This window comes from Haemaphysalis longicornis, unplaced genomic scaffold (assembly GCF_048455015.1).
Source record: "Haemaphysalis longicornis isolate Haplotype H1 unplaced genomic scaffold, Haemaphysalis longicornis Haplotype H1 scaffold_14, whole genome shotgun sequence".
In the NCBI taxonomy this organism is placed as follows: domain Eukaryota; kingdom Metazoa; phylum Arthropoda; class Arachnida; order Ixodida; family Ixodidae; genus Haemaphysalis; species Haemaphysalis longicornis.
In genome coordinates, this window is record NW_027526245.1 from 32314900 (window position 1) to 32329278 (window position 14379).

Consider the following 14379-nt stretch of genomic DNA (forward strand, 5'->3'; position numbering starts at 1 on the left):
TGAAATAAATTTTTGGTTTGTGGCCAATTTTCCGGTCGTTTATGTTTCATTCTCGCGGCAACGAAACTCCCGCAAAAGCGAATTTTCTGGCTTTCCCCGGCGGTTTCGTTATTGCGGGGTTCGACTGTGGAGCCCAAAGAGTTGGCCAAGGCCAGTGCTTTCAAACTGAACAGTATCCTGCCTTCTCGTCCCCTTCAGAACAGGAGTCCCCACTCACCCCTGCACCAGGGCTGGGCAGAGCCTGGTACTCCTTCTCCTCCATGAGCAGCCTGGACACGATCGGCACCAGGTAGGCCAGTGTCCGGCCAGAGTGCGGTGGGGCCACGGCCAGCACGTTGCGGTTGTTCAGCACCACGGGCCACAGTACGCTCTGGGTGCGCGACGGCCGCCTGAAGCCCAGGGACCGCAGTTGCTGCAACCAAAGGAGCGAGCGTCTGATGGCCGACTGATTGTTGATTGATTGTGGCGCTGAAGCCACACGCGGGCAATTAGGGGAGTCGTAGTGGAGAGCTCCGCAATACTTGTGACCCCCTGAAGATCTTTATTGAGCATCGAAACCTTGATGCACGGGCATTTTTGCCTTTCACCTCCCCCTAAGGAACAGCCACCATGGCTGGGATCGGCCCTGCGCCCTTGGGCTCAACAGCACAACGCGTTACGCTGAATTCCCATGGCAGACCCAGAGCGGTGGCCGAGCTCTGCCGCAAACCACGCTGCTCCTTCCACGCTGCAGGTGCTCCAAAGCTGCCTTTGGAACGCACCCGCCCACACCGGAGCAAATGCCGAAGTGTGACGGGAACAGTGAGGAATTTCCCGGCAGCCTCTACGTCGGGCTCCTCCAAAAGTCTGCTTTCCTACAAACGTTTTCATTGTCTCAACCTAGAAACTCTGTTCTCAGCAGCGTCCAACTCTACACATTATGAAAGTTTCATCAGCCTTATCGGAGGCAGGGGGAAAAAAAAATGCTGAAGGCACGTTTTAATGCCACGTTCATCCAGTTGTCTTTTGAGTTCGGCTCCTCGCCACCCGATTCCGAGTTTTGACTGTTCGAGTCACACTCGCCTTCATAAAGAAGCAAGCATGAATGCAACACTGTGGGCAGTATCTATTTGACCCCTTGTGTCTGTGGCCATTTTCGCATATGCTGGAACGAATGCCATGGTGGTACGAAAAGGACAGTCGAAAGGAAGAAGAAAGTGACACTGTCACAAGAGAAGAGAAGGCATCCCGCGTCTTCTGGCAGACTCCGCTGATTTCGGGGGAGCACCTTTCTTGTCCCATGTAGTTAACTAGGCTGCAACAGCGCCTTCGAGCTGCCACTGGGGCAGGACTCGCTTGCTCCCGATCTGCCATTGGAACGTGTCCACTCCAGACAAACCAAGAAAGTTGCTCTGAAAGTGCTACGGATCTGCCACTGGAACTCAACTTCAGCCACAGAGCCACTGCGACATGCCCACCACAGGTGGCACCGTGACATCAATTACTGCAGCGCAGAGCGCAATAAACATGCATAATCCTTGGCCTAAGGCAGCGCCTGTGCACCTGAACTTGTTTCCACTGCCCAGTGGCTATGGCCACCCCACTGGCAACCAGGGACGTCCCAGATGATACCCCGGCACCACTGGTGGCACTTGTTGCACAAACTTTCTGCCTGAGGCTGGCACTGACTGGTGGTCAGTCAGCCTTGGCTGTGAGCTTCTGCTTCACTGCCTAGCTGGGTGCGAGAGTCCATTGCGGGCATGAGACCGAAAGCTTGCCCCTGATCGAGCCACTAGGCTGCACAGCAGGGGTGCCGTGAACATTACTCGCTCACAAAGAACACGGCTGCATTGCAGGGCACTTCAGTATGATGGCCTTGGTGCACCAGCTCTGGGGACACGGAGGAACAAGTTCGCCAACTCGCGCTCAAAAAACGTGCAAAAATATAACTGAGACATTGCAACAACGCTCCAGACCCAGTGCCAGAAGTTCCGTTGGAGTGTCCTTGCTCTTTACGAGACGTGGGAACAGCACACATTTTAAACAAAGGACGCAGACAGATGCGCGCAACACAAGTGCTGATTTCCAACTGATCATTTCAATGGAAGTTGCGATAAGAAATACTTACATGGGAAGCCATGTAAGTGTGGTATTTTGTGCGGTAAGTGCACAAAAAAAGAAAGAGGTGAAGACTGGCCTTCCTGCAAGCCCACTGCCCCACATCTGTCCAAGAACATGACTTACTTCTGTGTAATCATTATTGAAGGCCCGCTAGTGCAATTATCAGCCACTTTGTCTATCTCTGCAGCTTCAACAAATGCCCTCGTGCTTTGGTTTCAGCTCCTGTTTTATCAAACTCCGGAATACGGCTGCCACCTCAGAGCAAACAGTAGTCCTCCCACTGGAACAAGCGGTTAGGTTTCAAAGAGCAAAGAAAGTGCCAATAAACGCTACGGGCAAGACTGCTGCCTCCCCACCGCAAAGCAGTACACAGCAGCTTTCAAGGCCCGTGCACTCACCTCAGTGACAAAGCTGTCAAAAGACATCTCGTCGATGCTGGCTGCGGGCATGGGGGGAATCGGACCGTGGCACAGGAAGCCCATCCGCAGCCACTCCCGCTGGACTGGCCTCTGAAATGTGCCACCAGAGGGGGTGACGGCTGCAATACTGGCACCCCCACTCTGGCCACTCGACCGGCTCCCAATACCAGAGGACAGTTAAACACTTTCAGCTCCACAGCCACTTGCACAAGCTGCAGTCACAACAGGCACAGCTGTGGGTGCGTGCTATTCCAAGCATGGATTGAACACCGTTAAGACGGGACAAAACGAAGAGCAACAGCAGACACGGGACGGGACACTGGTCCCGTCTTAGCGATGTTCAAGTTGTGCAATGAACCAACTAGCCAAGCTACAAACTCTCCTGCTTTTCTTGGCACTGCAGGCAAGCCAACCCAAGAGAAATATTTGGACTTATTTTCCCAGCTGTGCCACGGCTGGTTTCCGCTGGTCCCAGCTTGGCCGCTGCTGGTCCCAACAGGGCTTTAGTTGGGACCAGCAAGGCTGCAGTTGGGACCAACAGTGCATGCTCCCAGGACTTGTTGGTACCCAGATGGTCTCTGCTCCTACTGGAACCAGCAAATCATTAGCAGAAACTGGCTAGGACAACTACAGCTCAACTTTCTGCACCTAACACAAATAAATATAAGCCTTGTCCCGAAACAACAAAAGCGCACTGCAGTGTATGTGCCCACTTCCTTTCTTGAGTCCTGGTTTTTTTTTAGCTATTTCTAGGCATAATATACTCACCGAATATTCCACTCTAACGCAAGAGAAAGAGAAAGGGGTCCATTTTGATTAGCAAAAACGGACCCCTTAGTCAGCCATATATTTCACCAACACTGCAAGAATCGGCCAAGCCCTAACCCACACTTTTGCCCTTCATAAAGCAGCCAAGTCAGAGTGCACCTAAAACCTGTCGATTGTACAAGGAACCTGGATTTGCAGTTTCAAGCTATAAATGTATTTTTGCCGCCGATTGTATACATTACTACTTTTCGTTAACGTACCGGCAACGTTTTTTTAACAAGCCGGCCGCGAAGTCAACTGAAGCTGTGCCAAGCTAGTTGTTTCCTAGCCAACATGGCGACGATTACAAATTGCGGTGTGCGGTGGTGTGATCGTGTGTTTGCGCGAGACGAATGCGGCGCCAACTGAGCGTCTTGCAGCGTAATTTGACATCAGAACAGTCGCCGTCATGTCATCGAGTGTTGCCGAAGACGTTTCTTTGCCCGCCGAACTTTTGTGAACGTCAACTCGGCCGCATTTCGCAGCGTCATGGTGTGGTGCGTAGGACTCGCCGCTTCGTACATCTTTGTTACAGTTCGTGTGTCCTGCGTACTAAATTCCTGATGACGAAAAGGCGTTACCTGCATCGCTTGCTGTGCAAAGGTGAATGCCGTTCTGATATAAATTCATAATGAGAATGCTATTCAATGGCCATTGTATAAGTTGTCCTGAGGACTCCAAGACGCCAGGTAATTAAGTCGCTGTAAAAATGACAAGGGAAGTGTGCACGGCAGTTGCAACATTTGCTGGTAAATAAAATGCTGCATCATGTGGGATGTGTGCGTCATGCTGTTCTGGCTGGAGGCACATGCCACTGGCGATATATATTTTACCCACCAAGTGACAATTCTAGCTGGGAGCAGCAAGCCTGTGGGTCCCAGCTGGGAATTTGGCCATAATAAACCAGCTCAACTGGGACCAGCAGAAAGCAGCACAATATTTTCTCTTGGGCAGATGCACGCTACTTCTCTGACCAGATCCCCTGCAGGGCTTCCCTTGCTGCCTTGATGTGCTTCACACACACGACGAAGGAACACACAGGCACTGGTTAAAAGCATCACTTACCAACCGCTCTCCCAACATCATGGGGCGCAAAAGATAAAACTGCTTTCCCAAGGCCAAGTCAAAAAAGAAAATTATATTTTGGAAGCGCTCCTACTCCCTTGCTTGCAATGAAAGAGTTCACTGTCCACGAGAGAGCCGTAGCAGCACGCCCACAATTCCGTCAGTGACCTGTGTTTCGTCTTTTGCATTACGCAACCTGAACTGACAGTACCCCGTCCCACTATCAACTTAAATATAAAGGATGGTTGGGATACTTGGCCTTTGCCACAATAACGTAGGCCCGTGGCATAACACGTGACCAGTGGTTTCCTGGTCACATTGACTGGCACTGCCCAAAACTAGACCTTCTTATGGCACAGCAACAATGACTCACCAGGCAGGGGCAGTTCACAATTCCAGCTTTCTCTTTTCGCAATACGCCGAATCCGTCTACCATTGGCCTGTGCCCGCTTGAAAAGTACCAAGTTTTCAGTCGTTGGGCACCTACGCAAGGCACCCCATGCCTTATTCTGTTCCTTACGGGCCTGCCTGCAATCATCATTCCACCAAGGTTTTGGCTTAGCAACCCTACTAGAAGAAGTCTGGGGGATGGACTTCAGCACAGCTTCAATTATATGGGTGGTCATAGTCTCAGCAGCTTCATCAATACCAAGGTTGTCTATAAGTGTATAGTGACACTCAGAGAGCTCTTTGAATTTTTTCCAGTCTGCGGCCTCTTCCTTGAACTTTTGTGGGCATGGAGTGTCGCCTTGTTTATTGTCTAAAAGCTTGAGGCTTACTGGAAAGTGGTCACTTCCGTACAGGTTATTAATGACCTTCCACTGGAGTGCTGGAAACAGAACTGGAGAGGCTATGGCGAGATCTATGCAAGAGTACGTGGCATGTGTTGTGTTATAATATGTTGGGTCTTTCTTGTTAACTCTTTCGCTACCGCGCCTATCAAAATCGATCAATTTGATCGATACTTTTGGGAGCGCCTTTTCATAGCGTTCCAGGCGTTTTTCGAACAAGTAAAGCTGTTCAGAGTTAGATCAGAAAATGGCCTTTCAAAATCAGTTTTGTTTTCATTTTTGCAACGGAAACGTGATTTTTGACACGCTTTTGAATCACCTGGGTGTGGAAAAGGGGCGTGGTCATCGCGCGTCACGGCTACCAACGAAGAATGTGTGCAACTCGTAATTACTCTGCACCAGCGCTTGTTTTTTACTATCAGGGCGTGAATGGGGAACTAGCAAACGATTTTCAATCGTCAGGTTCGCGCTCTGACAGTAATAATCCCAGAAATCGGCTGAAAATGTCGAGCAGTGCCTGGTTGCAAAGCTACTTTATGATTTTAGGCAGTTTTATTGCCTTTGTGCACGTTGTTCTAAGTACTGTGGTAGTTCTACTTACCCCAGGACCATTCGCAAACAGTTTACAACAGTTTCGGTTTCGTTTCTGCATCGCGAAATTCATATTTAGCGCTACTATGCAGTTACCCAACTTCAAGGCTACCTGCCATGGCGCCTGAAGCGTCCGCGACTGATCCTCGAACAAAGCACGCCGCTCCTGACCCACCCTAACCCGATTTCTGCGATAAGAACTTCAGATGCAAGTCAAAAGGTCACACCCAGTCGCCAGATATCTGTTCCGCCGAGGACAGCGCTTCAAACCGGCCTTACACTGCCAGCTGTTCACCTTCCAGCTTCGTTACCATGCGCGGGTATATCCGGGTGTCTAATGTTGCTGCGTAGTTGAACTGTCTATTCGGACGGAGTCTCTGATAAGTTTTTGTACTGTTTCATTTGAAAAATGTTAAGTGGCGCTGCAATAAAGGAGGCTCATTGTGCTGATCTTTTTCAGCGCGCAACTGCTACTCGGCCAAAGATCGCAGTGCACGATTCTAGCTCATCGTACCTCATTTTTGCGAGCAAGGCTACAATTGCGAGTAAGAAGATGATAATAAAGCTCAGTTTTACGTTTTGAGAGATAACTGACCGTGAACGACAACAAGCATCAGCCACGGCGTTCCGTTTTCAACTTCATGCATGTTTTTTTCCGCATCGCGTGCTTGTCCCAAATATTGTGCTCACTGTAAATGCAAAGGCAGCCATTTACAAGATGTTTTTACGTTATGTGGGGGCAAATTGGTGCCTCTGATAATGACAAACCGCCAGATTTATTTCAGGAAACCACCCGAAATTGCCCATTTTGAATTGGAGGTTGGGCTTCACCGCATGACACGAGCACCGTGCATGCTAACATTTTTTTTTTTATATCTGACAAAATGTTCTGCGCAAGTCAACATTTTTTCTAGAGCGTGTTTTTGAAATGTTTTCCTACAAAATGTATATTCTAATTTTTTTCTACTACCGGTGGTTTGATATACACAACTCCTTTTTTATCATTTTTTCGACAACTTGACAAAAATTTCGGATTTGATATTTTTTTTACAACTATGATATATAAAAACCTTTAAAAAACTGGTATTATTGGAAATGCCGTTAAATAATCTGCATTTTGTGCTCCTGCAATTAGTGTCTAACCAATTTTTTAGCAGGAAAAAAAATGTTTTCTTGGACCCCTAAAATTAGTCAATTTTCCGGGGGTAGCGAAAGAGTTAAGTATGCACGCTCCAGATGATAGCAGAAACTTTTCAACGAGGCGTCCTCTAACATCCGTGCGTGCAGAACCCCAGAGTGGGTGGTGAGCATTACAATCCCCAACTAGCAGATACGGCTCTGGCAGCTGATCAACTAATGTTTCAAACTCCATACTGGAGAGCCCGTCGTCTGGAGGTATGTACAGTGAGCATACTGTTACCAGTTTATTAAAGATAATGGCTCGTATGGCTACAGCCTCTAAACTGGTCTGTAGCGGTAAGAACTGGCATGCCACTGATTTTTGCACGATAATCGCAACTCCTCCAGAGGGATGCATGCAGCCATCCCTGTCTTTCCTAAATACAGAGTAGTCCTTTAAGAAGTTTGTTTGGTTCGTCCTCAAGTGTGTCTCCTGGAGACACATAATACTTATTTGGTGTTGTGACAGCAATTCATAGATATCGTCCAAGTTTTTCAGGAGGCCTCTGCAGTTCCATTGGACTACATTATCAGCTACCATCAGCTTATGCTGAACAAGGATTAAGGTAGTGCCATGCTGTCACCCTCCCAGGCTCAAGACACCTTCCCAGGGGTCGTGACCCTAGGTGGCTTTTGCTTTGAACGGTCAAGCGACTTGCCACCATGACCAACTTTACATCGGACCTGCCCAGCCAGCGGCGCTCTATGGTAGCGCTTGCGCCGAGTCTCCTTTCGCGCCCGGCCACTAGGGGCGCTTTTACGCACTGTTGCGGCGAGCGGCGGCTACGCTGGGGGGGCGTGCTCGAGCGCTAGTAGCAGCCGTCTGGCGCCGGAATTCGCGTTTAATCACACTACAGTTAATTGATTTCGGTAAATCGGAATGAAAAAGTAGCAGTTTTACGGGGACCAACTCTGAATGAATGCTTTTTTTTTCTGATTAAGCGTGTTAAAGCGGAGCGGGGCCTCCTGATTGGCTTACCCGTTTTGAGATGCGTTGCGGTGCACGCGGCGCATTTAGTTTCGTGGTCTCATATGAAGTGATGACGAAAAGAAATAACATTATCTCACGTACTGACAACGGAACTGGCTAGCCAACCAAAGTGTACAGGTTCATAATCGCAGGGGGAGGTTATTCCCGAATAGGATGTACATTGGGAAGTTCATAGCATAAACCAAACTTAGGTCATAAAAGCTTCCCAAGAACTGTTTTTGTCATAGTAAATACAACAAAATTGAAGATTTCTGTTGAAATTCCTCATGAAGTGTAGGAGTAGCAGTTCTTTCTTGAGGAATTTCATATGCTCAGAAAACAAGATTCATATACAAGCTCCGAAGATGCCAGTTGCGGTCTTTCACGCACTAATAAGCGACGATGGTTTGGCCCCTTCTTTACGAATACGAGTGCATGTGAAGTGCTACAATGACCTGCTACACTACTAATTCAATAACGATGTCATTTTAAGCTTATTTACAGGCTGATGTTTTACATACACAATGCCACGGTTTAGGCACACAATGCCACACTGTAGTCAGGTTTTCAGAACAATAATGGACGCTGCTGTTGCACAATTTTTTCACTTTGGCATTCTTTTCAAGGGTTAATTTTCGTTTATAACCCTACACTTCACTTCAACAGTGAAGCACAGTAGTCACACTTTCAGCTCTTTTCTGAAGTCTGGTTTTTTCGCAATCCTTTTTCCTTTGAACTCTTGGCTGTTTTCTCCGCAGCAAAATTTGTGAACAAAGGTCGGCTAAACTTCTCCAGCATGAGCTCAACCACTGCCCTCGTATGACTATACGATAAGTCGTCGTGGCTGAAAAGCTTGTTTTCCAGTGCAGCTTGTAGCATCATCTTAACGAACAGCGCCATCGGTTTTTTGTAGGATATCGCAAGTTCTGAGAATGCTTGGGCCGCTCTTTCCAGTGCACAGACGAATTCCAGGAACTCAAATCTCGGATAACATAGCCCACCCAAGTCGAAATTGAAGATCACCGCATTGGCAGGTCCAGATGAGCGAGGCGCCTTAAGCCGCTCCACGCCGAGTGAGCACTTAATGCGTTCCTCGACGGTTCTCACAAGGAAGCCTGCAATGAGGCCCAGTGTGCTGGCCTTGATAACTGGAACTGGATGGCCTAAAAAAGCACCAATAAATTCTGTGTAAACATGACAGGTAGGCTCATGACAGGTAGCTTAGAACAGCGCACCGCTGCTCATTTCTATTTCACACCAATCGACCATATTAAAATACGATAACTGCGCAGCGAAGCATGCTAGCTTCAATCTGTCACGATCGGTCGAGCGATTAAAGCACATAATTACGTAAATCAAACACAATTGTGAAGGAAAAAAATAAAAGTAAAACCAATAGTTTTCTCAGCTTTCCTTGAGATTGTCTTTATCCATTTGTACCGAACTTCAGTGACGGGGAACTCGTGAAAGGAAACATTTGTCACCTTACCTTCTTCAGATCTACAATAGTACGAAACTGTATACCATCGTGCTCCTTCAAAAGAAATAGTCGGTTCAGGGGATTGAATAAGCTGTATTTTTCATGCCTGAAATTTCGTTCTTTACATACAGCAGACGCAACTTACGTTCCACGCCGCGTCTGCAATTGCGCGTTCTGCATGGCTGCGCCCGCGCGTGCGGCGGCCGCGGCCGAGGAGCACAGGCGGCGACGAACGACAGGGCATAAGTAGCGCCACACCACTTGCAGTGGTAAAATTTTTCCCTGCGACGGCGGTGCTGGCGCTGCGCTCGCTGGGCAGGTCCGAAGTATAGTTGGTCGTGCTTGCCACGCCCTATCGGCATACTGTGCAACGGAGAGCTTGGCGTTGTGTCCATGGCTTCTTGCGAAGCCTCGACAGCAGGGCTAGGCTGGCTGGTTGCGGCAGCCTGCCGAGAGAGGGACCGGCACTGCAGTGCCAGCAAGGGGCCTAGCGTTGGCATCAAGGGGTGCTGGGGCAGCCCTTGACGCTTCTTTTGTGGCATGTGCAGTGGCCTTAGCCACCCGCACTGAGGGGGCTTGGGGTGTCCCTTGGGGCCTCGCTGGGAGGGTTCCAAGGGGAACTCGAACCGAGTGTAGCGCCGCCCCCCGTCGCGCTACATCGGCAAAGCTAGTGTGTGTCAGGAACAGTCTCTGTCGTGCTTCCCTAAAGGTAATGTTTTCCTTATACTTCAGAGCAATTATTTCTTTTTCTTTCTTCCATTGCGGGCACAAGCGCGAGTACGCGGCGTGCTCTCCCATGACACAGTGGAGTGGAGCTTCACAGGTGTCAGACGAGTGGTCGGGGAGGCTACACTTTGGACATGCTGCCTTGCCTCGGCAGCTCAATGAACCATGGCCAAATCTTTGGCATTTATAGCAGCGTCGGGGGTTTGGAATATACAAACGCACAGGGATTTTAACGTAGCCTGCCTCGACAGACTCGGGCAGTACACTGGTCGAGAATGTGAGGATTACATGCTTGGTCGAAATTTCCTTCCCATCTCTACGTATTTTGATTCGTTGAACATTCACAACATTCTGGCCCTCGAACCCTTCCAGGAGTTCTTGCTCAGACAAGTTCAGAAAGTCTTCATCAGAGATAACACCTCTGGTAGTGTTCATGGATCGGTGGGGACTGATGCTCACAGGATTGTCGCCAACAGTGGTTATTTTCGTCAACTTGGCACACTGAGCTGCATCTTGTACTTCTAGGAGAAGGTCACCGCTTCCCAACTTGCTTACTTTATAACCGCCGCCTAGCTCATTCGTTAGAACTTTGGCTACCAAGAATGGTGACAGACGTCTCATTGACAAGCCTTCTTTTTCACAGTGCATGACGTGGAACTTTAGGAAATTTTCTGATTTTTTAGGAGTGAAAAACTGCTGGACTGCTTCGTTGCGTCCCCGTTTTGGAGGACGATCATGGGATGCAGAAAATCTTGTTGCCATAACAAGTGAAATCAATTCAGCAGCTATGCTGGCCGCCCACCACCGAGCCCAAACTGGGAACGCGCTAGATGCGCGTTAGCCATACATAGCTGCTATAACCCTGTTTAAGTGCTCAAGGTTCATTCCTTACCCAGGGTTAACCCTCGCCACCTGGAAATGTCTGGAAATGAAGAAAAGAAGAGATGACAGGATAGGGGTAGAAAAGAAGACAGGAAGGTGAAAGAGCTGAGAGGGAGGCAGGAAAAGGCGACTGGCTGGTTCCCCCCGGGTGGGTCAGACCGGGAGCACCGTCTGCGAGAAGCAGGGGCCAAAGTGGCGTGTTGCCTCTACCGGGGGGCCGTGAAGGTCCAAAACAACCCCGGCTTTGGCTCAGCCACCAGGATTCCCTTTTCCCCGGACACGGCTCAGCCACGCACAGCCGGGGCGTGGGTGGGTCCAACCCACATGTGCTCGGGTCCGTGGTGTTGCAAGTCACCAAGTGCCTACGGCAGTAGGCACCCCTGCGGAGCTCGGGACCGTGGTGGCGCTACTCACCAAAACACCTTGAGTACACAAGGTGCCCCCTGCGGGGGTAGGATATGACTGTATGTAACTTGTTCCACCTCCAACTCTCTCCACACCATGTACTTTTAACCCTGAATGTAACAAAGTACCGTTTCAACGCAAATTTTGTGACAACCAGGCTTCACACTTGCTATTGCACTCGAGGATGTGCTTGTGATCAATGCTGAACTGCCCCACGGTCTTGAGCACTTTTCATCCAGCTTGGCAGTGCCACTGGGCCACCTAAACCTACCTTGCAACCATGTAGAGCAACACATTTGGTGGCAAACTGACCCCGTTGAAGCACGATGAACAACCGGTGACTTGCTTGACAATCACACCCACCAGGCATAACGGCTACGGCTAACAAAACGGCTAGAGTTGAGGAGGGGGCACTGCCTCGCAAAGGGGTGGCAATTTTAAGTTGCCCAAACTAGGGGGGAGCGAGGCTTTTGGTCTCTGTTATTTGTTCCAAATTTGCGAATAAATTGGGGTCACTGTTATTGGGACACAGTAGTATTTTTATTACACTAAACTTGAATTTTGTCTCCATGGCCCCTTTAAACCACAACAGCTTCCAGCAAAGCATCGTAAAACAAAACTCACGTAGTCAGTGCCGAAGGACACGGCCTCCTGGAATTGCACGCAAGGCTGTTCCCAGTCTGGCGGAACCTCTGCGAAGCTCATGCAGTTGCTGCCACTGCAAGACATCACAGTTTCCAAACAAGGGGATCACCAACAGGACGATGCCAAAAGGAAGAACCACTCTGCCCATTGCCCCAAAACCGCAACTGATGAAACAGAATTGGCAACCAGCACACACTTGATAGTAACAAACAGCAGGGTAAAGGATGTTGCAATACATTTTTATTTTGAAAACCACTAAAAAAAAACAGCTGGCTTCACTTTTTTTTTTTACTTGTCCAATTCGATTTTGTCATATTTAAGTTGTATTGATAGAAAACCATTTCCTACCAATGCTATTCTTCCTTTCAGTTGCCCCAAACAATCAGAAATTGTATTTCCAAATTGCCCGCAACTGGAAATAGACTTTGCAATTGTAAGCACAGCTGGAAGTTTTCGCTGAAATCGAAAGCTTGTTTAGACATTGCATTTCATATTGTATAGGCCCTTCAAGAAGCCTTTTAACTCCACTTGTGAATTGTGCAAATCAGAAAAGCAACGGACTTAAAAATCGATTTGGTTTTTGCCTTGAGCCTTTTACAAATGCTATGCGCGATGTTGACATTCAAAGACATCTGACAATTCACGAGACCGACTATTTGGCATTTAGATAGTCGGAGAAATTTTGGAAACAATATGCTGGTGCTGGTACGATGCACTGAATGAAAAATCACTGCAACCATCTCAACAACTGGTCACACGGCACTCAGACTGAATGAGCACACAAAGTGATCGCTTTCCCTCAGTTCCTCGACACACTTGAACTGAGACAATGGACCTTTTTCCAACACCGGCCCTCCTCAGGGTGTCTAGCAAATTTCGTAATTCAATTTCCCTGACTTTTCCAGGTTTTCCATGACCATTTTAGTTGAAATTCCCTGACCAATACAACACGCGCCATTTTGTGGAAACGGTCCGTGAAGCATATAAAAAGCGTAGAGAAAAGACATTCGATCATATGGAAAAACACATTTGTTGCAAGTGCCCTAATTCTCAAAATGCACTTTGATTAATTTCAGTTTGCTCATTGAGGTTTGCTTGCCTTCAGTTACGGCTTCAGAGTTTATTTCATCTTGCGGGATAGAAACTTCAAGTTGCGCTTCAGCAAGCACCTTTTGCTTTTTTTCTTGATTGTCTTGGCTTGACATGCAACGTGAACGGCATGGTGCGTTGCGCGTGCGCGTTGCGCGTGCGATTTTTTGACGCCCGCGTCGACGATTCGCGCACGCGGAAGCTTCTGCCTCACTCAGAAAATGACGCGCGTCGCGCGCGGCAGTGGGAGGACCCTGACGACTTGCGCCAATGGGGAGCCGCGCGCCTCATGGCGGCAGTTTCGAAGCTCTCGAGGCAGCCTGCTGGCTCCGGCAGACATGTTTGTTAAGGCTTACCTCCCCGGCAGGTATTGCATGGGCCCTTTCAGTAGCGGCGCGAATGACGTTTTATTGTACCGTTTTCGCCCACATTATAAGCTCCTTTACCTCACGAGCAACTTCGTGCGTGCCTTGTGCGGCATTTTAGAGAGCGCTTAGAAGCGGTCGCTCGAGCTCCCGTCACCACTTCGCGGTCGAAGCCGCCGCCATGTTGCCGCCGCCGGCAGCACCACGCGCAGCGTGCGGGTAGTTCCACGGCAGCGTCAGCGCGCTTGTGATGTGCGCGGCGCGTTTTCGCGAGCAGAAAACACCCCATGCGGTTCACTGGGTTCGCGCTAAACCATGTTTCTTTTTGATTATGTAATTCTGGCTCCTGATGCCATAAGGAAGTTCTTTCAAAATTAGCCCCCCAAAAACGCTGCCTTTTAAAATTCGCTGGAGAAAAGGCCCCATTTTGCATGCGATTTGGGCACCACCTAGACGTCCCTCTGCCGCAAATACACCCAGCAACCTAAGCCAGGTCCGTGGACCGCACGGCGAGTTTCTGCACGTGATTCGTGCGCGGTATTTTCACGGCCGCGTCGACGATTTCGTGGCTGCGGTGGCTCCTTTCCTGCACAAGCGAGTGCGTTTGTGCCTTGAGTAGCATTTTAAAGTGGTCCGAAGCGGCCGTTGGAGCTACCGCACTACTAGAGTGAACTAAAATTAGTTCACTCTAGCACTACTCCGCGGCCGGTGCTGCCGCCATGTTGCCACCGCCTGCCGCTCGGCACGCACCGTGCGGGAGGTTTCCGCGGCGGCGTCAGCGCGCCTCGGGCGTACGCGCCGCGTTTTCCCTTGCAGAAAAACCAGAAAACGTTTCATGCGGTTCACGCTTTCGTCGCGCGCGAAC

General features: G+C 49.3%; 1 protein-coding gene across 2 annotated transcripts in view; it reads right to left on the reverse strand.

The window, feature by feature from the left end:
* LOC144165230 (putative ATP-dependent RNA helicase TDRD12) overlaps positions 1 to 14379 on the reverse strand; it is a 146491-nt gene that overhangs the window by 105730 nt on the left and 26382 nt on the right. For both annotated transcript variants that reach the window (XM_077695349.1, XM_077695348.1), the window contains exons 8-10: positions 12040 to 12133; positions 2499 to 2609; positions 218 to 412 (exon numbers count right to left, since the gene is read on the reverse strand). In XM_077695349.1, the coding sequence (XP_077551475.1) occupies positions 218 to 412; positions 2499 to 2609; positions 12040 to 12133 (400 nt within the window). The remainder of the gene's footprint in view (positions 1 to 217; positions 413 to 2498; positions 2610 to 12039; positions 12134 to 14379) is intronic.